Here is a 26,585-nt window from a genome sequence, read left to right as displayed (position 1 = left end):
CAGTCCCAAGATTGAGTCCTGTATCGGGCTCCCTGTTCAGCAGGGAGTCTGCTTCTCCCTCTGACCCTTGCCCCTTCTCATCCTCTCTCTCTCTCTCAAATAAAAAAAAAAAATTAAAAACTAAATGAAAAAATAAAACATACACTCTTTCAAATCAAAGTATCATTTTGGTTACTAGGAACATTAAATTATATGTTTGTTAAACCTTTAGTACCAATGAATAAATTGGTTGTATTGTTCAGGGAGAAATTGTAGTTTTTGTGTACATATTTTATGAGACTTCAGTGGGCTTAATAACAATTAACTTAAGGTTAAGACCTATATTATTCTTCTTTTATAAAAAGGACTGTATATATTTCATGAAGCATGTTAATATTAGAAGTTAGGTTTAATTATTATATAGCCAATTTCTGATTACAAAACTATAGAAAATAACATTGACCTTTAATAAAAAATTATAATACTTTGCCCATAGTAGCACCCAGTAAGAATGTATTAAATTTAATTGAGTTGAAACCAGGAAACTGAAGTAAATACTCTTTTAGGATCTTTCCAGTAACATTATTTTATAATTCACAATAGGTATATTTAGATTCTGTAAGCTTCCTCAGTAATTAAGTATTTGTCTCATGGACTCTTTCATGAAAATTAAAAATAATATCTGGCCAGCAGATAACCAATCCCAAATGTTTTCCTACCCACAATAAGACACTCAAATTTTAAAATTGATAATTGTCCAATAGTATTTCATGTATTTTTTACATGCAATTTTATCCTGCATTCCTCTAACATTTTTAAAAATTTTTAAAATTAATTTATTAGAGAGAGAGAGAGCACAATTGGCGGGAAAGGGCGGAGGGAGAGGGAGCCCAACACAGGGCTTGATCCCAGCATCCTGAGATCATGACCCGAGCCAAAGGCATACACTTGACCAACTAAACCACCAGGTGTCCCTCTGTCATTTTTAGAGAAATATACAAAAGGACTTTGATGTTTTTACAACTTGCTTAGAAAATTCAAGTTGGATGCATATTCTGTTAGGACCTTATTCTCTGAAGGATAAATATATTTATTTTCTATACTTGACAATTGAAGATGCAACATTTTACTATGAGCATAAACTTTTACAGGACTAGCTGAGATAATCATCAGCTAATTTAAACTAGATTTTTTTTTTAAACGCTAGAAGGACACCTTCTTCATCAGATAAGCCAGAAAAGACCTCGATTTAAAATTATTGACACTTTTTGCATAAATTAGTATCTTATTACAATAAAATCAGGATTTAAATTATCACCAATTGTGAAATACATGAGTCAGGGTATAGCTAACATAAACTATTTTTGTTTAACTTTTAAGGCAAAAGGAAAGTAAGCCCCAATATTTACTGAGGGCCTCTTATGACAAAGGTATAATTTTCAGGACTTTATATGTATCATTTAGTCTTCCCAACAATCACATGATAGGTATTACAGATGAAGAAACTGATGCTCTGAGAGGTTAAGTGACTGGTCAAAAATCATTGAGGTCATGAAGTTAGGAAATTGATCGCATGCCCAATGCAGCAAATATAGTGACAGAATAATCAAAGCCGAGAGCAAATAACTTGCTTCTATTTATTTGGTCCTTTATTTTAATAATTTCTACTTGCATTCATCACAGATTACTTATGATACACATTTTTTGAAACATATATAATTTTAACTTATTTTTATGTTCCAGGAAATAGAATTTGCTGATTATTTGATACAATAATTTACTGATTATTTGATAAAAATTACTATGTATATCACCACCTGCGTGTTGCTTAGAATGTCAGGTAACTTCAACTAATATGGAAGTTATTTTAAGCAAAATGATTAAAATATTAGTTTTCTACCCTCGGTAGAATGAGAAAGTCAAAATATTTTCATAATTTCTTCATTATCTTAAAAGACATAAAAGTATATTACCAAGATATTAAGAGAAATAATTTTTAAATAATCCAAAAAATTATTACAGTATTTTACTTGAATTTTGAAACATAGTTTTTCAGGCCAAGCATTCCAGTGTAAGTTAGAAAGTATGGTGTATATGCATGTATGTGTGTATAATGTTGTAGTTATGATATCATTATGCTATCATAATCATCCAGTTTTACTACAGTAAATTTCTCTGATGATTGATAATAAATGATAAGCTAATCAAATCACACATGTATTTTCTCTGTATAGAGGGAACATTTTTAGTTCAAAGAAAAAGTGAATAAGATAATGAAATAAAATCATTTATGTGAAGAACTCAGACTATAGATGTTTTAATGTCATGTGTTCGATCTCCCCAATTCCAGAAAGACCCTTACTTCAACAGTCTTGCAAAAAAAAAAATTTATTCAGCATGTAATTGTATGAGTAGAGAAAATGTCCTCCTCTATAAATAATAACAAGTTTTAACAACCACTACCTGTAGTGTAGTTGCTGCTTAATATTTATAAAATAACTACTACTGAATATACAATACACAAAAACATTTTCAATAATAATTTTGTTTTTACGCAGGAAATAATGAATATGCCTATCTTTCTTATCTATTTCATTAATAAAAATAAATATTAGTTTTATTAAATCCTTTAGGAACACACACTTTGAGAGGACACTTAATATATGTAACCTGAATAAATCCCACACCATTATGGAGGAAGTTGATTTGGGATGCACAAAACATAGCCATATCCGCTTCTCCTACATTGTTTGCCACCTGCCCTGATATTCTTACTAGTAGAGTCTATGAAAGTACCTTCCTGAGAGAGGCACAGTTTAAATGACTTAAGAGACTTTGCATCCAACACAGGAAAAGCAGCAAACCCATAGGAATTCATCAGCACCACAAATCAATCATTCTCTGGCCTACCACAGGGCCCAGAAAACATAGGACTGAAATGAGGAGAGTGTCAGATAGAAGGAAAATTTACAGCACAGATATTAATATGTATGGGCCAGCCTAGACTCTGTAGCTGTGAGAAGGTAAAAAGAGTTTTAGAAAGAAATGAATATGCGCTATGGCCCAAACCCACGGTGCCTCTTTTAACCTCTTCCCTGAAGTCTGTCTGATGACAACTTATTCCTTCTTAGCTTTAGATTAAAAAAGGCAATGGTGCAATTTTCTTGTCAGAGCACTGGGTACTTAAGGAAAAATCTCTCTTCATTCTGTTGTCAGTTGTCTCAGAAGGGATCAAGAAGAAATTAATATTGAAAAAATATAAAAATAGACCCTTAGAGCAAATCAAACAACACTGTGGCTTCATGTTGCTTGTATAAAGTAACAGTTTAAAATACAGGCTTTGAAATCACTAGGACGTGTTTATGGACCTTGTCCCTGCCACTTACTGGCTGTTCTTCCTTGAGAAAGTTACTTAACCTCTCTGAACCTCAGACTCATCATTTGCATAATGAATATAAACCAATACTGACCTCATGAGGTTGTTGTGTGTGATCAAATGAGATTACATATATGCAATTTTATAATACAGATAATTTTTAGGTATGTATATATAGATCTATATATAGATATAGATATCTCCATAAACTAAGTGTCTGACCCATAATATTCCTTGGATAGAAAGAAGAAATAGTGAGATTTAATTAAGGCAGTAGAAATGATGACAGTGATGTGATAAGAGCTGCTAAAGGAAAAGCAATTGTTTTGTATAAGTAGTTTATTGATATAAACAACGTAATATGTATCTGATTTTTTTTTTCTTAATTTTTCAGTGTGCACCTAATTGGCCTACTGGTTTGGCAATGCGATATTTCTGTGAGCCCTGTTGCAGCTCTAGTAACTGACATTTTCAATACCTCCGATGGTGGACGCTTCAAATTCCCAGACGGGGTACAAAACTGGCCAGCACTTTCAATCGTCATCATAATAATCTTGACAATAGGTGGCAACATTCTCGTTATCATGGCAGTAAGCTTGGAAAAGAAACTGCACAATGCCACCAACTATTTCTTAATGTCCCTAGCCATTGCTGATATGCTAGTGGGACTACTTGTCATGCCACTGTCTCTGCTTGCAATCCTTTATGGTAAGTACAATTTTATTAGTTTTTTTTTATCCCAGATTATATCCTAAATTTGTGTCAGGTATCAGAGTAAACATTTATAGAGTTAATCATTTTATTTATATCATTTGGAAAATGATGAAAAAAGTAAATTGTGTGACAGAAGAATTTGATGTGTTTATCATATTATTAAATAAATCAGTAGCAGAATCTTCAAAAAGCAAAACGGACATTTTACAGTAATTAAAATCATGCACAAACACTCTATTGCTCAGTCTCACTTATAAACAATGATAGTTACCTTAATGTATACAATGGGACAGTGAGACATGTTCTCATGTGACAGTGACAGTGAGAAACATGTTCTCACCTCTATGTTCTTGGGGGGGGTACACATACTTAGTATCATCTCTTACACAAAGAAAGAAAAAGAGACTCCTCATCCTTAATAAGTGTATTTTAAGTAATCTCTTTAAATGTTGGCAAACTAAGTGCCTGGCACATAATATGCACTCAATAATAGCTATTCTTTATGGGGTCTACAATTTATGTTTTCACAAGGTGATGGGGATAACTAATTAATTAATAATTATATAAGTGCAAGGTCACATTATCATAATAAAATTCAGGCATTCAGAATTTTTATAATATTGATTTTAGAGAGGTTTTTCATTTTCCTTTTCATACTCTGCTATCCCTTTACCTTATTTATGTCACATTTTATTTTTTTTACTCAAGTGTAATTAACATACAGTGTTATATTAGTTTAGATGTAAAATACAATGATTCAGCAATTCTATAAATGTCTCAGGGCTCATCAAGATAATGGGAGGGAGACAAACCATAAGTGACTCTTAATCTCACAAAACAAACTGAGGGTTTCTGGGGGGAGGGGGTGGGGTTATGGACATTGGGGAGGGTATGTGCTATGGTGAGTGCTGTGAAGTGTGTAAACCTGGCGATTCACAGACCTGTACCCCTGGGGATAAAAATATATGTTCATAAAGAATAAAAAATTAAAAAAGATAATGGTACTCTTACTCCCCTTCATCTATTTTACCCATTCCACCACCCACCTCTCCTCTGGCAAATACCAGCTTATTCTCTGTATTTGAGTCTTTTATTTTTTAATGTGTCTTTTTTTCTCCTTTGTTTTGTTTCTTACATTCCACATACGAGTGAAATCATATGGCATCTGACTTTCTCTGACTTCAACTAGCATTATATCTTCTAGGTCCATTGTATGGTTGCAGATTTCAAGACTTCATTCTTTTTTTATAGCTGAGTAATTTTCCATTATATATATGCCATATTTTCTCTTTTCATTCAACTCTCTATGGTCACTTGGGTTGCTTCCGTATCTTGGTTAGTGTAAATAATGCTGCAATACACATTGGGATGTATGTATATATTTGAATTAGTGTTTTCATTTTCTCTGGGTAAATATCCAGTAGTGGAATTACTGGATCATATGATAATTCCATTTTTAACTTTAAACATAAAGAAAAAATCTTCAGGAATTTCAGGTAAAAATAAAAAGTACACAAGAGTAAGAGAATTAGAATGACTTCACAATTAACAAAAATAAACCATAGTTAGAAGCAATATTATTCAAAAAGTTAACCAATTCTAAGGAACTCTTTCAAAGGCAACTCTATAAAGAAAGAAAACAGATCACTAGTTTCAAGTGGTTTAAGGTGGAAAGATGAGTGAAAAGGGGTATTTATTTTGGTATATGTTGATGTGGTGGTTTTATATATATATATGTATATACATATATATGTAAATTATACATATATAATGTAAATATATATATAAATTCTTAAAATTTGAAAAGCTATAAATTCTAGTGTGCAGTTTTAAAAAGGTAAATTTTACTGTATGTAAAGTATACCTTAAATTAAAAAGTGGAAAAACATACTCAGAGTTTGAAATGAAGATTTCGACATCCAGACATGCTAGCCATGCAGGCTATAAAAAGTTGAGATTTTGAACTCAGAGAATTCTGAACCCATTAAGCCCTTCTTAAGAAATCAAATAGTAGATGAGATTCAACTAACAAAGGAATGACTGGGAAAATTTCATCCAAAAGACTAATGATGAGCATTTAATATGGGTAATTTTAGAGCTAAGACAAAAATAGAAGTGCTATAAGGGTAGAAGAATACTGTTATATGTTATATAACATCTATTATGTAATATAAACTCTAAAAAATTAACAAAAATGCAACTAAAATTAGGAGGAGAATAGAAAGGGAAAGAGGAAAAGGAAAGTAAAATAATTTTATTGATTTTTCTATAAACAAAAAGTGGGAGTTAAATGATACCGTAAAAAATTGGCAAAACAGAAAGTAATAGCTTTAATAAGAAAACAGTGGTTTAAGGGCATTAAACATGATATAAATGTGATATTCAAGTTCACTACTAAAATAAAAAACAAATCTTCCAAAACCCCAAAAGAAATATAATTAATAAAAGAGCAAAAAAAAATCAATTAGAAGAACAAACACAAGAAAATATAACATTATGCCCTCAACATTATACCATGATGTAACATGACAGAGGAAAACAAATATATTGGTAGCAGGAGTAAACGTGAATGAACCTAAAACATGACTACAAATAAAAGATTTTTAATTTGCCTTAAAAAGAAAGGCCCAACTATATTCTCTATTCAAGAGAAGCCCTTAAAACCCAGTGATTCATAATTGTTAAAAATAAAGGGATGAGCAAAAGTGCACTGAGTAAATGGAAACAAGAAAACAGAAATTGTGATTTAATGCCTAACAAAGTAAATTTCGAGTGAAAACAGCAACAAGAGTAAAAAAGAAGGATGCTTATTTATGATAAAAGCCCCAATTAACAACAAAGATATAGGAGTTAAGAATACCTATGTCACCAATAACACAGCAATGATCTGTATAAAGCAAAAACCAAAGAACATGGAAGGACACATTTATAAATACATTCTACTAATGGGAGATTTTAACACATCATACTCAGTAAAGAAAGATTGGGCAAAAAAATAAAAAGGATATAGATCTTATGAAGGTGTGCTGAACTTTATACTCTCATCAAAGAGAGTCATCAAAGAGAGTATACCTTCTTTGTAGGTGCACATGCTATACACACAAAAATTAATAAAAATACTCGACCACAAAGAAAATATTAGAAAAGTAAAAATATTACCCAAAGTGCTTTCTGATAAGAAGGCAATAATATTAGAAAAATTAACAAAAGTTTAAAGACCATCTCATCCTGAAATTATGATAAATGTTTAAACAACTCTTGAGGGGCACCTGGGTGGCTCAGTTAAGGGTCTTCCTTCAGCTCAAGTCATGTTCACAGGGTCCTGGGATGGAGCCCCACATTGGGTTCTCTGCTCAATGGGGAGTCTGCTTCTCCCTCTCTCACTCTCCCTGAGCTCTCCCTTCCTCTCTCCCTCTATCTCTCTTATTCATTCTCTCTCTCAAATAAATTCATAAAATCTTTGAAAAATAAGCTCTTGATCAAAAGGAGAAATGTAAACTGAAATTACAGATTTCTTTAGAAATATGACAGCATAAACACTACATATCAAAGTCTAAATAATAATACTTAAAGCAGTGATCAGTGGAAAATTCATATCCCTAATCACATTTATCAGTAAAAATGAAAGCATATAAATGAACTAAATTCCCAGAAAAACAACCTTGGAAAAAAAAACATAAACTATAAAGTAAACCAAAAGAAAGCACGAAAAAAAAAAAAAAAAAAAAAAAAGGAAGAGGAAAGTAGAAATTGACTACAGAATAAAAAACAATAGATCTAATGAATAAATCAATCTTGGTTTTTAAAAAAAATTTTGTTAAACAAAATAAAAAGTCATCAGCTAACTTTAAAAAAGGAAGAAAGCATGTATAAAATGAGATACCACAAGGAGAATAACTGAAGAAAATACATTTTTTAAATCATGAGATTACTTTGTAGATTTATATGCAAATTAATTCAGAGCATTAAAAATAGGTAATTTCCCAAGTTGAATAATCTAATTATAATGAGCAGATGACCTGAATAGATATTTCTTCAAACAAGACAAACAGATGTTCAGCAGCCACATGAAAATATGCTCAATATCACTAATCATCAGAAAAATGCAAATCAAAACCATGATGAGGTATTACCTTATACCTGTCAGAATGGCCAGAATCAAAAAAAGACAAGAAATAACAAGTGCTGGTGAGGATGTAGAAAAAAAGGAAACTAGGGACGCCTGGCTGGCGCAGTTGGTTAAACGACTGCCTCCGGCTCAGGGCGTGATCCTGGAGTCCCGGGATCGAGTCCCACATCAGGCTCCCAGCTCCATGGGGAGTCTGCTTCTCCCTCTGACCTTCTCCTCGCTCATGCTCTCTCTCACTGTCTCTCTCTCTCAAATAAATAAAATAAAATCTTAAAAAATTAAAAAAAAAAAAAAGAAAAGAAAATAAATACTTTATATATTAAAAAAAAAAAAAAAAAGGAAACTGTATGCACCGTTGGTGGGAATATAAATGGTATAACCACTTGTAAACCAGTACAGAGGTTCCTAAAACAATTAAAAATAGAAATATCATATAAGCCAATAATTCCACTACTGGGCATTTATTGAAAAAAATAAAAAACACTAATTCAAAAAGAGACACATACTCATAGGTTTCCTGCACCATTATTTACAATAGCCAAGATAAGGAAGCATATCTCTATGTTCTTCCAAAATTAACGTAACAATTAGTTCAATTCCAATAAAAATGACAAGATTTATTTTTTAAAAGCATATTGTCTCAAAAACACTTAACATAAGAGCTACCCTCTTAAAAAATTTTTAAGTGTATAATACATTATTATTGACTAAAGTTACAATGATGTATAGCAGGTATCTACAGCTTACTCGTTTTAAATGAAACTTTATATATTTTGGTAAGTGCCCATTTTCCCTTCCCGCAGTCTCCTGGCAACCACCATTGTACTCTTTGATTCTATGAATTTGACTACTTTAGATACCTCATATATAAGTGAAATCATATGGTATTTGGTTTTTTGTGACTGTTTTATTTTTCACTTAGCATAATATCATCCATGTTCATCCATGTGGTCACATATTGCAGATTTTTCTTCTTTTTTAAAGCTAAATAGTATTTTGTTGAATGTAGTATATATTATATATCTATAAATTATATATATTTATATTACATTTTTTCATTCATCTGTTGATGGACATTCAGGTTGCATCCACATCTTGGCTACTGTAAATAGTGTTGCAATGAACATAGGAGTGCTAATATCTCTTCAAGATCCTGATTTCAATTCTTTTGGAAAATATCCAAAAGTGGGATTGTTGTATTATATAACAGCTCTAGTTTTAATTTTTGAGGATCCTTCATAGTGTTTTCCATAGCAGCTGCACCATCTTGTATTCCCACCAACAGTGTGCAGGAGTTCCCTTTTCTCCACATCATACCAATACCTGCTATTTCTTGTCTTCTTAATTAACCATTCTGATAGGGTGAGATGATAATCTCATTTTGGTTTTGATCTGCATTTATCTGATGATGAGTGATGTTAAGTATATTTTCACGTGGATATTATCCATTTGTAAGTCATGTTTGGTCAAATGTCTACTCAAGTGCTTTGCCCATTTTCTAATTAGATTATTACAGTTTGTTTTTTTTTTACTTGAGTTGTATGACTTCTGTATATATTTTGGAGATTAACCCTTTATCAGATATATGACTTGCACACTTTTGTTCCTTCCCCTTTCATAGGTTGTCTTTTCACCCTGTGATGGTTTCTTTTGCTCTGTAGAAACTTTATTTATTCTTTTGTTGTTGCCTATGCTTTTGATGTCATATTCATTAAATCGTTGCCAAGACCAACATCATGAAGATTTTCCCATACGCTTTCTTCAGAGAGTTTTATAGTTTCAGGTCTTATGTTTGTGTCTTTCCAAAGCTTTTTTTATGATGTTAGATGAGTCGATATTAAAGTTCATTTACAAAATTAAACATGCAAGAATAGCTTGAAAAAACTGAAAGAGAAGAGCTATGCAAGAGGAATAGCACTAGGAGATATTTAAACATACTATAAAGCCTCTACCATTTAAAGTGTATCATTGGACCTTACATAGACAAACAAGGGGGATATAGTAGAAAATCTAAAATAGACCCCAGTACAAATGGATATGTACTATATGATAAAAGTATCATTCCAAATCACTGGGAAATGTTTTTGGCTAACAATATAGCCATTTGGAAAAAGATAAAATTTGATTTTGCCACATGCCAAATATATAAACAAACTCTAAATGGATAAGAAATCTAATTTTAAAAACGAAACCATACAAGTACTGGAAGAAAAGAAAAGTGAATTCATCTATAACTGAGGTATTTGGAAAGGATTTTTAACTATGACTCAAGATTCAGATGTGGTAAAGCAAAAGATAGTTATCTTTGTATAATTACAATAATACATGGCAAAAGCATTAGTAGCAATGTTCCAAAACAAACAACAAACTCAGAGAAAATATTTGCAATGCTTATCACAGATAAAGGGCTAATATCCCTAATATATAAAGAATTTTTAAAAACTGAGGTAAATGGGGCATCTGTGTGGCTCAGCTGTTGAATGTCTGTCTTTGGCTCAGGTCATGATCCCAGGGTCCTGGGATCAAGCCTCACATCAGGATCCTTCTCCCTCTCCCATTCCCCCCGCTTCTGTTCCTTCTCTTGCTCTCTCTCTCTCTCTCTGTCAAATAACTAAATAAATAATCTTTTAAAAAATTAAAAAAAATGAAAACTGAGGTAAAAAGATCCAGCACTCCATAGGAAAAAAGGAACTGAGGATATGAATAGGTTGTTGTGATTTTTTAAAATATATTTTAAAACATCGTGAATGTTTGAATTATATATACACAGTGATATATACAGTCCTTAAATATGTGACAGTGCTTAGCTTCAATCATTGTAAGAGAAATGCAAAATAAATGACACTGTGATACCATTTTTTACTTATCAGATTGGCAAAATTTATTGTATTCATTATTTTTAAATTTATTTTTAAATTCACATATACCAAACATACAGTGTTATGTTAATTTCAGATAGACAATATAATGATTCAACAATTCTATACATTACTCAGTGCTCATCATGATGTATACTCTTAATCTTTATCTATTTCAACCATCCCCTCTCCCCTATCCCCCTGGTAAATATCTGACCTTTTTATTGGTCTCTTCCTTTCTTTCCTAGTTTTCTCTTTCTTCAATTCCACATTTGAGTGAAATCATATGACATTCCTCTTTTTCTGACTGACTTATTTCACTTAGTATTACACCATCTAGATGCATCTATGTTGTTGCAAATACAAATTGGCAAAATTTTAAAAGCTTGACATGGCACTGCAGCAAGACTGTGGGACACAGGCATTCTCATATATTAGCGGTGGGAATGCCAGTTGGTACAGTAATTATAGAGAGGAATTTGGCAATACTGAACAAAATTACATATTTTACATTTTAGCTCAGCAAATCACCCTCTAAAAATTTCCCTGGATAATAAACCTCTGATAAAACAAAAACGTACATGTATAATGTCATTCATATGAGGATTGCTTGTCGTTGCAACATATTCAAAACAACCTATGTACCCATACAAAAGAGGTTAATTAAATGTACTATAGAATGTACCTAACGGAGTACCACGAAACTATTAACAGGAATAAGAAAATTTTCTATTAACTAATATGGAGCAATTTCCAACATATATTATCATGTGAAAAAAGCAAAATGCAAAAGAGGAGATAGGGCATACTATCTATGTAAGAAAACAGACAAATATAAAAATATACACATCGTATTTTTGTAAAAAATAAAGACAGAATGGTTAAATGAGAAACTAATAATGAGATTTATTACCTTCAGGGGGAAGGTAGAAACTGGAAACAGAGGTTAGGGTTGGAGAATTATACTTCTCTGAATACACATCTTAGATAATTTTGACTTCAGAAACTGTGCTAATGTTTTAGATTTATATTTTTATTTATAAAAAATAAAGATTGAGAGAAAACTCTAAAATAGATAATGAACAGAGTCAAATGAACTTAACTCTATCTGAAATCAGTAACATAACTACATTGAGTAGAGAGTACAAAAATAACCCTAACCAATATAACTTTAAAGTACAATTTTTGTCTTATATACACAATGGGAAACTAAAGAAAATGTAAATGAATGAATTGTAGTATTAGGTTTTGTCTTACCAGAGGTACACAATGCCAATTCTGAAACTACTTCCTTTGTATTCTGGGATAGGATAAGTGTACAAGTATCCCGAGGATAATAGAAACCAAATTTCTCACTGTCACATAAGGAAACTGAAAACTTGGAAGGGGAAAGCAAGTAATGAATCCTGTGGTGTCAGATTAATTTTCATGATATCGGTATGAATTCATGGAGAAAACAGATATTAATAATAGTAGTAGTAATTAAATATATGTAATATATATATATATAATGTTGTGAATATGTGTGTACTTAGATTTATTTTCTATCTGTGTCCATTAAGAGTACCTAAAAGCAACAACACATGAGTAGCAGCAAGCAAAATGGGAATAGACATTCCATAGAGAAATGAGGCCCAGGGCAAGAATATTATAACAAGACTGGAACATTTTTTGAGCTAGAAAATAAGGAAGTGCTCAAAGAATGATGGGACTGTATCTTTTTAAAAGCACAGAAGCTAGCTTAATGGGGCTCCTTCATCAAATCTTGGAACATTTGAACATTAAAATGGATAATGAGGGGCGCCTGGGTGGCTCAGTGGGTTAAGCCTCTGCCTTCAGCTCAGGTCATGATCTCAGGGTCCTGGGATTGAGGGAGCCTACTTCCCCCTCTCTCTCTGCCTGCCTCTCTGCCTCCTTGTGATCTCTGTCTGTCAAATAAATAAATAAATACATCTTTTTTATAAAATAAAACGGATAATGAGAGTTCTGATGCCAACAACAATAGAGTAAGCCCACTATGGACTCCGTCTTTTGCTATATTCCTTTTAATAATTCTGAAAAAATTTCAAAAGCAACTGAATAAGGACTCAGAAAAATAAACAGAAGTAGCCAGATTGGGAGGGAAATCAAAACTTAGAAATATAACCTGTAGGGGGGTGAGGTTTTCATTTTTCCCCCCTCTTTTTTTTTTTAAGATTCTATTTATTTACTTGACAGAGAGATAACACAAGCAGGGGGAGTAGGAGTCAGAGAAGCAGGCTCCCCCATGTGGGACTCAATCCTAGGACCCCTAGAACCCCTAGGACTCTGGGATCATGACCTGAGCCAAAGGCAGACGCTAAACATCTGAGCCACCCAGGCTCCCTTATCCCTCTTTCTCTAGCAGCTTTACCCCAAGATCACTACCCAGTCACATAGCTACATGGTGGTAGTACAGGAATGGCTGAAACTCTTATGGATACCCAATCTCTCTGGCCAGGATAACAGGCAACAGAAGCCCCAGAAGCCAAATATCATTGAAATATTTTTCCCCTCCTTTTTTCATGTCCTGCCTTTGCCAGAGGGTCTAGGACCATGCTCTGAGTGGCATGTGTGTGGGACAGACTCAAAGCAGCATAGGCAAAGGTTCTGTAAACAAAAGATACTGAATCCTTGACCCACAGACATGAACACTAAGTCTGAACCTAATTAGTTTGATTGCGTAGTAAACCAAACAAGTAAACAGAATCATCATTCTTGAGAGGATTTTAACAGGACCCAGAGTCTCAAAATACAATATTAACATGTCCATGATGCAATACAAAATTACTTGACATGAAAAAATCCAGGAAATATTAAAAATTTTTAAAGGAAATGACCATCAACACATGCCAAACCTCAAATTACCTAGGTATTGGAAATATCAGACAAAGTCTTTTTACTCCATGTAGTATATATAATATATATATATAATGGATAGAAATGAATAGCAGTATGGAAGATCTTAATAAAGAAAAAGGAACTATAGAAAAGAAGAAACTAAAAAATTGAATATTTTATGACAGGAAAATCCAATATCTGGATTTCTTTTTAAAGGATAGGTTCAATAACAGAACAGAGATAACAAAGAGTCAGGGAACTTGAAGATGAATTAATACAAATCATCCAAATTAAAGTATAGAGAGAAAGACTGAAGAAAAATGAACAAGACCTGAAGAACCTATGAGACTCTAAGAAACTGTAGAGTATTTGTGTCACTAGAATCTTCAAAAGAGAGGAGAAAAAGATTGGTACAGGGAAAAAATTAAACGAAAAATAACCAATTATTTTCTAAATTTTATGAAAGACACAAATTTAGAGATTTGAGACGTTCATCAAACCTCAAAGAAAAAGTACACCAACACATCATAATCAATATTGCTAAATACCAGCAATAAAAAAGAATGAACTATTGATAGATAACACACAAAATATGAATAAACCCTAAGTAATTCAACTGAGTAAAAAGAGTCACACAAAAAAAGAGTACATGCTCCTTAAGCCCATTTATATAAAATTCTAGAAAATACAAACCGATCTAGAGTGTCAGAAAAAAAGACCAGTGGTTGCTAGGGACCAATGAGAATGGAGTGGACAGATGAAAATGATTATTAGATGGCATGAAGAAAATTGGAGGTATAATGAATAGGTCTATTATCTTGATAGTAGTGATTATTGCACAAGTGTGTGTACCTGTGTGTGTGTGTGTGAAAGCATATCAAATTGTGCATTTAAATATATACAGTTTTTCATTTGTCAATAGCTGTTAAAAACTATAAGATGCAACTAAAGTATTGTTTAGGGGAAGATTTATGGCATTAAATACTTATCTTAAACAAATGAGAACAGTCTTAAAGTAATCAACTAACCTTTCATTTTAAGAAACTAAGAAATGAAGAGCAAATTAAATTCAAAGCAAGCAGAAGGAAGGAATTAACAAAGTTCAGAGCTGAAATCAGGAAGATTAAAAATTGGAAAGTAACAGAGAAAAACCAGTGAAACCCAAAGCTGGTTCTTTTATAAGATTCATGAAAATGATAAACCCCTAGCCAGACTGATCAAGAAAAAAAGACAGACAACTCAAATTACCAGTATCACTTATGAAAGAGGAGCATCACTATAGAACTTAAAGACATTAAAATATAGTAACAGAATATTATGAAAAACTTTATGCCTATCAGTACAACAACTTACGTGAAATACTCATTCTCTTAAAGACAAATTGCCAAAGATCACTGAAGAAAAAAATGGTTAACGTAAATAGTCCTAGTAAAAAAGCAGAATCTATAACATTTACTCTGGTATTGTTCAAATAATTTCTTCTTTTCTGACTCTTTTTCCATCCTGTATTCCTGTCATTGCATGTGCATATAAAAAAAAAAGATTTTATTTGAGAGAAAGAGGGAGAGAGGGAGAAGCAGCCCACCCCCACCCTGCCCCAAGCAGGGAGTCTGATGCGGGGTTCGATCCCAGGATCCTGGGATCATGACCTGAGCTGAAGGCAGGCATTTAATCAACTGAGCCACCCAGGCGACCCTGCATGTGCATTTGAGGTGTCATCTTTAGGTGGTTCTATATTCCATTATTTTGAAGAAATTAGAATATGTATCTAAGATCTGCGTAGACAAATCAATTATATAAAGCTATGTTGTTTGGCTTGCCAATGCTGTCTAGAGGTGAGTCTTTATGAAAGCTGCAGAGCATATGATTAATTGTTTGTAGGAAGTATAGTAACCACAGCTAACACTTGTTGAATATTTTCTATGTGCCAGGCACTGTTTTAAGCACTTTACATGTATTAAATCATTTAATTTTCAGAAACCATATGACTGAGATACAGTTAACATCCAAATTTACATATGATGGAACAGAGGGACAGGATTATTACGTAACTCACAAAATGTTACATAGTTAGGCTACTATAGAGTAGAGATTTAAACTGAGACTTTCCAGAAATGCCTGGGTGGCTCAATGGGTGAAACGTCTGCCTTCAGCTCAGGTCATGATCCCAGGGGGATTGAAGCCGACATCGGACTCCCTGCTTAGCAGAGAGCCTGCTGCTCCTTCTCCCTCTGCCTGCGGTTCTGCCTACCTGTGCTCTCTATCTCTCTGTCAAATAAAGAAAATATTAAAAAAAAAAACAACCCTGAGACTTTCTGGCTTTAGAGTCTATGTTCTTATACACTACAATAAATAACAGAGAGGATACAGCCCCCTTGGTCAAAGAGACAAGAGTAAAAGCGAAAAATCCAAGTAATACCTTCAAAGGAAAGTGGCAGATATGATATAAAAACACCAACATGTCCAGTTGTAGTTATACAGCAAAATATATACATCAGATCAGCAGGTAATAAGACTAGGGATGTGTGAAATGATTGGACAAACTAGAGCTGAGGAAGGATAGTTCAGGAAGACTTCACAGAGATGGTGACACTGGCCAAATTTTGAGTATAGAGGTGAGTATATTATGTCACAACCTTAACAGTTGTGGCAATTTTTAATTCTCACAAAAATCTGATTTTATAGATACAGAAATGGAAGATCATTCAACAGCCATTTTTTGAACACCTACTACGTGCCAAGCACTAATCTCAATCTGTGGCTAGTGCACAAAACAGTAACAAGAACTTTCCATCTTGAAGGCTCAGGAGCTTAACTAAAGTTTGGTCAAGAAAAGAATCTTTGTCACCTCATGCCATTTACCTACCCTTTGCTTAGGCTTTGACTTCCCCAAGGTCACATGGCTGGACTAGTAGATCCTGATATCCATTTCATTTTTCATTATATCGTTTTGACACTCACAAATTACTTTAAAACACCAGGATAGTTTTGCTTTATTTTGTTTGGGGGGGTGCATATAAATTGAATTAGAGGACAATTCGAAATCAAGTTGTTTCCAAGAACATCAAGATAGTCGGCCTGCTGGTTTTTAAAAGTGCATCAAGGTATTGGCAGTAATTAAGGCAGTTCTGTGAATAGATTCAGTGCCTCAAATGTTCATTTGCTGTCCAAGACCTCTGTTTATCAATGAGGTATTTAGTTCACAATATGCTTCAAAATATTCTTTTCTTAAGATTTATTTATTTGAGAGAGAAAGAAAAAGAGAGAGAACACGTCACAGGGAGAGAGAGAGAGAGAGAATCTCAAGCAGATGTCCCACTAAACTTGGGGTTGGGGGGGGCCTCGCTCTCATGACCCCAAGATCACAACCCAAGCCAAAATTAAGAGGCCAAGACTGAGCCACCCAGATACCCTCAAAATTATTATTCTCCCATAAATATGTAAAGTGTTTGGTTTTTTTGTTTGTTTGTTTGTTTGCATTGGTGAACTTCTACAGTGACCTCATGTCTCAAGTTAAAAAGTATTGTTATTGCTATAAATTTCTTCCTCCCTTGAAACCATTGCTGACTCCAAATGTCTGGGAAGATCTGCTGTGGTAATAGGTAGGATTTGGCCCTTCAAGTCTGGATATAAAAGAGATGTTATTCATAGGGCATAATTAATTAATGCACGTGAAAACTCTCAAGTTCAGGCATGCATGTTCCCAGCTTCCCAATTCTTTCCAAATAGTTTTTCATCCTGTATTCACTTGGACTCAACTTTTATTTTTAAATTGGAACTACTTGCAAAGGGATTAAGTACACAAAACTTAAGAGATGTTAAATGGAGACCTGGGAACAGGCATCAAAATTTTCAAATTGCTAATGCAAGTGAGCATACACTATTAAATTTGATAAAGTTCAGTCAGGTTTCAGGGTAATGATACAGAAACTCATGGGCTTTAGATGTTTAAGCCAGGAATCATTCAGAATGAAATGCAGCAATTAAATCAGAACTTTTCAGATTGAGTGTCTTAGACACCACGTATTTATTTTAGCACAGCAGAGCCGTGCATAATTGAGAAAAAAATTCAAATGTATCTGAAAGTTCATTATGTAATTTGTGAAAATCTCAATATCTCTTATGCTATAAACTTCAGTTCTACTTAGAGGATGATTATTTTCATCTGTCCATTATTAGGCTACCCTCAGATCCACCCCCAAGCCAGAGAGCAGTGTTCTCTAGGTACCTTTTATTTCCCCCAAAAGAATGCAATGTGCCCTCTGGGCTACTACTCTGGAATTTTAAGGCTCATGATACAGAACTGATTGACTAATGCAATATGCCTAGGAGCACCATAAACACACATCAGTTGACAATTATGAGTTGAGTACTATTTCTGCATGTAGATTGGCAAAATGCTTGAGGGCCAAAGAGTTTAAATATGTAGCACTAAAGCCACAAGTACTCATATCCTAGTCCTCACAATCAACTCTCTTAACCCAAGTCTTCATTCCAAATTATCTCTAAGTTCCATCAGAGCAATAACATGTTCCAGATTCTTCTTTAAAAAAATACTTGCAGTATCTTGTCATATTTAATGACACAAAAATTTTAAAAATACATGGTTCAGGGATAAGATGAAGTAGACTCATTTTCCTGGTTACTTTCTTCTAAATACAACTAAATACCCTGGAAAGGATTTGACAATTATAAAAGGATTCTAAAAGCACAAAGAAGACTAGGGAACTCAGTACTTGAAGAATGACATGGCAGTGACTTTCCTGGGGTTTCTTTTTATCTCCCATATATTGTTCTCTTGGATACTGGAGAGGACTACAACTCAGGATCTTCAACAGGCAGGGACAAATGAACAAAGCAAAACAGGGATTTAGCAAGTAATCCCATACCCAGTGACAGGTCAGGTTCATCTGCCCACAGCAGTGGAAGCAGTGGAACCTGGGTGCAAGACTAAAGCTGTTCCCCCAAGATTAGGAACAAGGAAAGGATGTCTGCTCTTAGGACAGTTACACAACACAGTACTGTAACTTTTGCCCACTATGGTAAGACAGTAAAAGAAAGGCATATACATTAGAAAGAGAGCAGTAAAACTGTTCCCATTTGCAGATGTCATGGTTGTCTGTGTAGAAAATTCCAAAGACTCTGCAAATAAAACTCCTAGAATGAATAAAGGAGCTGAGCAAGGCTGCAGAATACAAGATTGACACACAAAAGTCAACCACATTTTCAGACAAACAATAAACATGTGGAACCTGAAATTAAAATTCAGTATCATTTACAATTGCTCAATAGAAAATAAAATGCTCAGGTCCAAATATAATAAAAACATGTATTTGTACACCTAATGTTACAAAATTGTTGATGAAAGAAATCAAAGGCCTAAGTAAGTCAGGAGACATATCCTGTTCAGAGATTGGAAGATGCAACATAGTAGAAATGCCAAGTTTGTCAGGGCTGCCATAACAAAGCACAGACCAGGCAGCTAGCACAACAGAAATGTATTTCCTCATGTCAAGGCTGAAAGTCAGAGGTCAGGAGGTCAGCAGGGTTGGTTTCCTTTGAGGCCTCTTTCCTTGGCTTGCAGATGGCTGCTTTGTAGTTGTGTCCTCACCCAGCTGTGCCTTGCACTGGGTTGAAATTCCCTCTCCTTAGGGACACCAGTCATATTGGATGCAGGCCCATCCTAACCTAATGACCTCATTTCAACTTCATTATCATCTTAAAGGCCATCTCTTGAAACACAGTCACCTTCTGAGGTACTGGAGGCGTCAACATATAAATGGGGGGGGATTTAACCTATAATACTTCTCAAATTGATCTATTGTATAGATTTAAGGCAATTCCTAGCAAAATCCCAGCAAGAGTTTTTACACTCTCCCCCCAAAATTTATATGAAAAGGTACAAGCAGGTCCCCAAATAGTGAAAACTGTCTTTAAAAAGAAGGATAAAATGGAAGGAATCACTCTACTTCATATCAAGTTTTACAAAATAGCAGTAGTAATCAGGACAATGTTGTATGCACAGAGGAACAGATACACAGACCAATGGAATAGAACAGAGAATCCAGAAATAGACCCACATAAATGTGTCTGGTTAATTTTGGCAAAGGTGCAAGAGAAATTCAGTGGAAGAACAAGTGGTGCCAAAGAAACCGGTCATTCACAGGTTAAAAAAAAAAAATGAACCTCAATCTGAATTTTACATCTTATAGAAAAACTAGCTCAAAACAGATCACACACTTAAATGTAAAATGTAAAACTATAAAACTTGTAGGAAATAAAAGTATAGATAATCTGCTGGATCTAAGGCATAGACAAAGTTCTACAATTGACAGCAAAAGCATGGCCCATAAAGAAAAATGTATAACTTGGACTTCAGAATTAAAGACTTTTGTCCTGCCAAATGCGCCTTTAAGAGAATGAAAAGATAAACCACAGAATAGGAAAAATATTCGTAAACTATACACCCAACAAAGGAATAATAATATAATCATTTCCCATGGCTGCTATAAGAAGTCATCGCAACTGGTAACTTAAAATGACAGAAATTTATTCTCAGAGTTCTGGAGGCCAGAAGTCTGAAATCAGTATTGCTAGGCTGGAATCTGGGTGTCTTCAGGGTTATGATACCTCTAGAGGCTATAGAGAAATATCCATCCATTCTTTGCCTTTGTCAACTTCTAGCTGATGGCATTCCTTGGCTCGTGGGTACATCAGTCCAATCTCTGATTCCTTCATCACATCACCTTCTTCTCTTTATGAAATCTCCTCCTGCTTTCCTTTTATAAGGATACATGTGATCGCCTTTAGGGCTTACCCAGATAATTCAGGATAATCTCTCCATCTCAAGATCCTTAATTTAATTACATCTGCAAAGACCCCTTTTTACTGCCATAGGAAATAGCATTCACAGGTTCCAGGGATTAAGATGTGGATATCTTTTAGAAGGTCATTTTCAGCAAAGTACAACAAGCATCTAGAACATACAAAGATTTCTCAAATTTCAAAAGAAAAGAAAAAATCACAACCCATTTACAAAATGGGCAAAAGACATGAAGAGACATTTTTCTATGAAGAATATATGAATAGAAAACAAGCACCTGAAAAGATGTTCAACATTATCAGCCAATAGGGAAATGCAAATTAAAACCACAATGAGATACTGCTACCCACCTATCAGAACAGCAAAAATAAAGAAATAATGATGAAAGTAAATGTTACCAAGGATTCAGAGAAACTGGATTGCTCATACATTGTTGGTGACACTTTGGAAAATACTTCGGCAATTTCTTGAAATCCTCAACAGGCAACTAACTATACAACAGGCAACTACTCTACTATCCAGCAGTTGCTCTCCTGGACATTTATCTCAGAGAAATGAATACATACATGCATTAAAAAAACAAACAAACAAAACAAACAGAAAACCATACACTGGTGTTTGTAGCAGCTTTATTCACAACAGCCACAAACTGGAAACAACATTCAGTGGGTGAATGGTTAAACAGTGTTATATCCCTACCATGAAATACTATTCAGCAATAAAAACGAATGACACAACCTAGATGACTCTACAGAGAATTTTTCTGAGGGACAAATACCAATCCCAAAAGATCACATGCCGTATGCTTCTATTTATATAGCACTCTTTACATGACAAAATTACAAAAAGAGAGAACAGATTAATGGCTTCCGGGGCTTAAAGGAGAAAAGGGGAAAACGGAGAGGAATGAGGCTGTAGTTATTATAAAAGGGGAAACAGGTGGAATCCATGTAGTAGTGAAAATGTCCCATATCTTAACTATGTCAACACCAAGATCCTGGTTGTGATATTTTCCTATTGTTTTGCAAGATATTATCATTATAGGAAACTGGGTAAAGGACACTAGCAATCTCTCTGCCTTATTTCTCACAAGTAACTGCACGTGAATTTACAGTTATCTCCAAATAAAAAGTTCAAATCAAAAATGTGTGTGTAAGGCATAAATAAGTTTTGAAGCATTCTAGCCTCACTCTATACTAGGACATGGAACTCGCATTCTCTCAAGAGACCTTGATCCCAGGGCGCCTGGGTGGCTCAGTGTGTTAAGCCTCTGTCTTCAGCTCAGGTCATGTTCTCAGCGTCCTGGGATTGAGTGCCGAATGGGACTCTCTGCTCAGCAGGGAGCCTGCTCCCCCCTACCACCCCCACCTGCCTCTCTGCCGACTTGTGATATCTGTCTGTCAAGTAAATAAATAAAATCTTTAAAAAAAAGACCTTGATCCCTCTACTAAGGGATAAGATAGATAAAAATGTAAAATTATATAATAATATATGCATCATATTTAAAATATAAAATATAGGCTTTAGAAAGTGGATAACTGTGTTCCAAACTGCTGCTATTTTAGATATTACATACTTCCCTAAGGACAATGTTTACCACTAAAGTCATAAAAAATTAAAAAATCAATTGGAATAAGTTGTCATTGGCATCCTTCCATTGTAGATTAACATAGGTAACAATTGAACCCCAAACTGAAAACTCTATATACTCTAACTAATATTAATATTTTATAAGTCATTAGAGTCCTACAGCACCATTTAGCCCCAAATGTATACTCCAATTACCTTTCAGATATTGTCAGTACAATTTTAATTTTTAGCTACCATTTTAGCCATATTTTCATAATCTTCAAAACCATAACAAAAGAAAACAAACAAACAAACACAAAAAACCTGTGAAAACCATAAAGTGAATAAGGTCAAGTCATTACCTTTCCTTTGTTAATTCTCCTGTTGCTGCACAAGTACCCAAGTTGTTCAGGTGGATAAGACACAGTTGCGTGCAAACTCAACTTGACATTCCATGGTGATGACACTCAAAAAACCTACCTAATAAAGGGTAAAATCTCTCAGTATTTATATTCACCAGCAGAAATTTCTTTTTCTTCACCTGTTTAAAATCACCAATATTTTGGTATCAAATTGTTGAGATGTGTCTACTTAGTATTTTGCTAGTAGAATTACATTATATTCTTCAATTTCAATTTACATTCATGATTTTGTTAGCTCTTAGAAAATAACATCCAGCCTAAACATTCCTCTTAACATGAATTAGAAAACCAATTGCCCTGGCCCTCCCTATTTCCTGACAGCCTGGCAAGATTCCTGCAAATAAGCAGATGAGTATTCCCAACATTTTAAGTTTAGGAGGAAGAAGCACTTAGAAAATGCATGCGCGCACATGCACACACACACGCGCGCGCGCACACACAGACACACACTAAACCTTTGCCTAGCTAAGTATTATGTGATCTTATGCCTCCTGCAAAGAGATTTGCTGTACAGTTTTAAAAATACTGATTATTGGGGCACCTGGGTGGCTCAGTGGGTTAAAGCCTCTGCCTTCGGCTTGGGTCATGATCTCAGGGTCCTGGGATCATGCCCCACATCGGGCTCTCTGCTTGGCAGGGAGCCTGTTTCCTCCTCTTTGCCTGCTTGTCTGCCTACTTGTGATCTCTGTCTGTCAAATAAATAAATAAATAAAATCTTTTTTAAAAAAATAAAAATATTTATTTAAATAAAGATACTAATTATTTATTTATATAAATGTATTATTTACTTATATGAATTACAAAAAATTATTCAAATCAATATATTAAATTGAATATCATCACATTTATTCTGTTCTGGTAAAGATATTATGAGATCCCAGTTTACTTCAGTTATTAAAAATCACTATTCAATAAACTCAGAAGAAAATAAAAGTTAATAATGATAATGAATGTGAAACTTACGAGTGTTTTATTTTCAAAGTGCCTTTAAGTTCCTATTAGGTCTTTCCAAAATAGATGTTTTTTCTGAGATTTTCAAGTACATAGAGCTTTCTCCATCACATACAGCCACCCTCAAACAAACAGAAGAAACTGAATTTTTACCAGAACAGTAATAAGTAAATAAACAATGGAGAAAAAAAGAACACATTCAATCAAAACCAATACTGATATATAGGTAAATATTATATTTAGACACAAATATATGAACTTATTCAGCCATATTAAAAATTTCACAGAAGTGTGCAAAATATTTATCGAATCCTATTGGATCTATCTTCCCTCTTTTTTTCTGACAAGGACACTTTGACCTTAGATGTATAGAACCAAAATGAATAGTTTTTAACATTCACATAATAGTGGCAATTTCCTCCCATGCTCTTGCAAAAACAAAAAGAATTTTTTTTCTCAAAATTTTAGTCTCCAGTTTTGCAGGAATTAAAAATACTCATGGTCAGGCTTACAGATATTTACCATTTCTGAATTTGAAGAAATCAGTTCCCAACTTCCTAATGGCTATAGCTCAAATTAATTCCCTCCTGTTCTGGATTTCTAGGGCTTAACTTGTTGTATGCCAAGACTTTCAGTTGAGCTGTCCTGAGTCTTATCCCTTTTTCTCCTTCAAAAATAAATATATATATTTTTTATTCCAGCCATCCCTCTTTCAGCAACTTCCATTTGATAGTGGTAAGCTACTATTGTCCATCTGTTTGCCAGTGTAGAAGTGTGTCCAGTATAGAAGTTAGTAGTACATCTTAATGTTTGGACTCAATATACTCCATATTTATTTAAAATTAACACACATATACATACACGTTAAGATTTTATCTTTAAAATTTAATAGTTTTGGCAGGTGAAGTATATTCTTTAAAATGGATAAAATTTTATTTCAGAACTCAATGTAAATATAGACCTTGCAAGTTTAAAGGTTTTTATTCGTTTATTTGAGAAGGAGCACAAGCAGGGGGAGTGGCACAGGGAGAGGGAGAAGCAGGCTCCCTGAAGAGCAGGGAGCCCAATCCCAGGAGCCTGAGATCATGACCTGAGCTGAAGGCAGATGCTTAACCAACTGAACCACCCAGGCACCCGAAGACCTTTCAAGTTTAAACTGACCTTTTCCCTTGGTTTTCTTTACTATGTTTCCAAATATCTAAGTCATATTTAAGCTTACACAGGGCTCCTCAGACTAATGGTCCCCAATTTATCAACTGCAACTCCTTGGATTGTTTTTGGACTTCTTGTGCTTTGTACAGACTCATTGCTAAGTGAAACAAAGTCGTTGCTGTCTGACACCTTGCCTGCTCTTGGGTTTGATCCATCCTTCTCACACTTCATGGAGTAACAACTTCTCAGCACACATTACTGCAACTTGGAAATCGCCACCTTATCTCTACCACCACCTCCACCACCACCATGGTTTTCCTCATTGGGGTTCTCCCACATTACTATTTATTCAGATTCAGTGGGCAACAATTTGATATCATTCATTCATTAGTTCTGAATGCTCACTATGCATTAGGCACCATGCTAAATACTGGGTATATAACAGGAAAAGAGACATAAGTTTATGGAAATTACAGTCTAGTTGGTGAGGTAGAGGCAGGAAAGTAGAAAAGAGCATCTTCATTTCAGAAACTGAGTCATTCAGAAGGCACAGATAGTTTTGCAGTAAGGATAAGGTAATGATTGGGGAAAACAGCCTTCCCAGGAATAAGCAAAAAGCAGTAGGCAAAAAGAAAATTTTAGCTGTTGAAACCACACACTTGCCAATCTACAGAACTTTGCAGAATTAAACTGCAGGTTATTATTATTATTAATTATTATCAATTTCTACATAGTTTTGTAGTGGATGTCCTCCCAAAAAAAAGAGTCTTCCTGCCAAATTTTTTTAGCTTTTCTCTTGGGTCATTTTCTCCTACCAATATATGGGGATACCAGGTGACAGTGATTTCTCTTTCAAAGCCATTGGATTACTTTATGCAAGTATGAGTAATCCATTCTTGGATTTCCGATTCTCTATCTAGACATTATCATATAATATCTGACCCTGAGCACTCATGTTGCTTTCACATACATTATTTAGTTTACCACAATGGAACTATACCAACTGAAGGCCTCTTTCTGATAGCCGTGATTTCTTTTCAGACAACATATTTATCATTCATTTTCAAGTCCTCAACCAATCTAGTCTTCCAGGGGATTTAGAGAACAAAGGTTTCCCCTTCACCGCTGGCATGTATGTCATGCAAACCTCTTTATACAAAAGTAGCTTCTAAGCCATTTGTTAAGAAAATGTGTAATTTATTTTAGTAGCTTTTCTTTTTATTTAGAGAAAATACTTTTAGAAATTCAAAACACAGTATATACACAACCATTTTAATGGACGAAAGCAAGTAAACATTGGTATAATTTTTTAAAGATTTTAAAAATTCCTTGTAGTAGCTTTCTAAAGCAGGTCTAGTTGTAATAATCACCTAAATACTTTTGCATCCTTTGAGAAGGTTAAGTGTATTGAGTTTGGTCCTCTGTTTGCTTGAGTCAAGAAATCTATTGATCAGAAATAAGTTTTCTGTGGAAGTTCTAAAACGGCTTCTTATCAAAATATAACATAGGATTGTCTCTATACAAAAGAAATTAAGGAGCTGTTTAAGAATGTTACTGGTAATTTGAAAGGATTTGAAGACTAGAAGTAGAGAGAACAAAAGTTGTTGACTAGTAACTCCAGAAAGCATAAGACTACTATCACCACATTTCATCTTCACATTTTATAATAAATATCATTAATTGAGAACATACTATTTCCTAGGCATTCTACAAAGAATTTTATACGTATTAACTAATGTAATCCTTACAAAAT

At 34.1% G+C, this 26,585-nt stretch overlaps 1 protein-coding gene across 2 annotated transcripts in view; it reads left to right on the top strand.

Moving 5' to 3' along the window:
* Positions 1–26,585, top strand: part of HTR2C (5-hydroxytryptamine receptor 2C) — a 299,042-nt gene that overhangs the window by 129,295 nt on the left and 143,162 nt on the right. For both annotated transcript variants that reach the window (XM_044235481.1, XM_044235480.1), the window contains exon 4: positions 3,750–4,063. In XM_044235481.1, coding sequence (XP_044091416.1) covers positions 3,750–4,063 — 314 coding nt within the window. The remainder of the gene's footprint in view (positions 1–3,749; positions 4,064–26,585) is intronic.

This window comes from Neovison vison, chromosome X (assembly GCF_020171115.1).
Source record: "Neovison vison isolate M4711 chromosome X, ASM_NN_V1, whole genome shotgun sequence".
NCBI classification, from domain to species: Eukaryota; Metazoa; Chordata; class Mammalia; order Carnivora; family Mustelidae; genus Neogale; species Neogale vison.
Note: the sequence above shows the minus strand (reverse complement) of the source record. Positions and strands in the feature narration are given on the sequence as shown.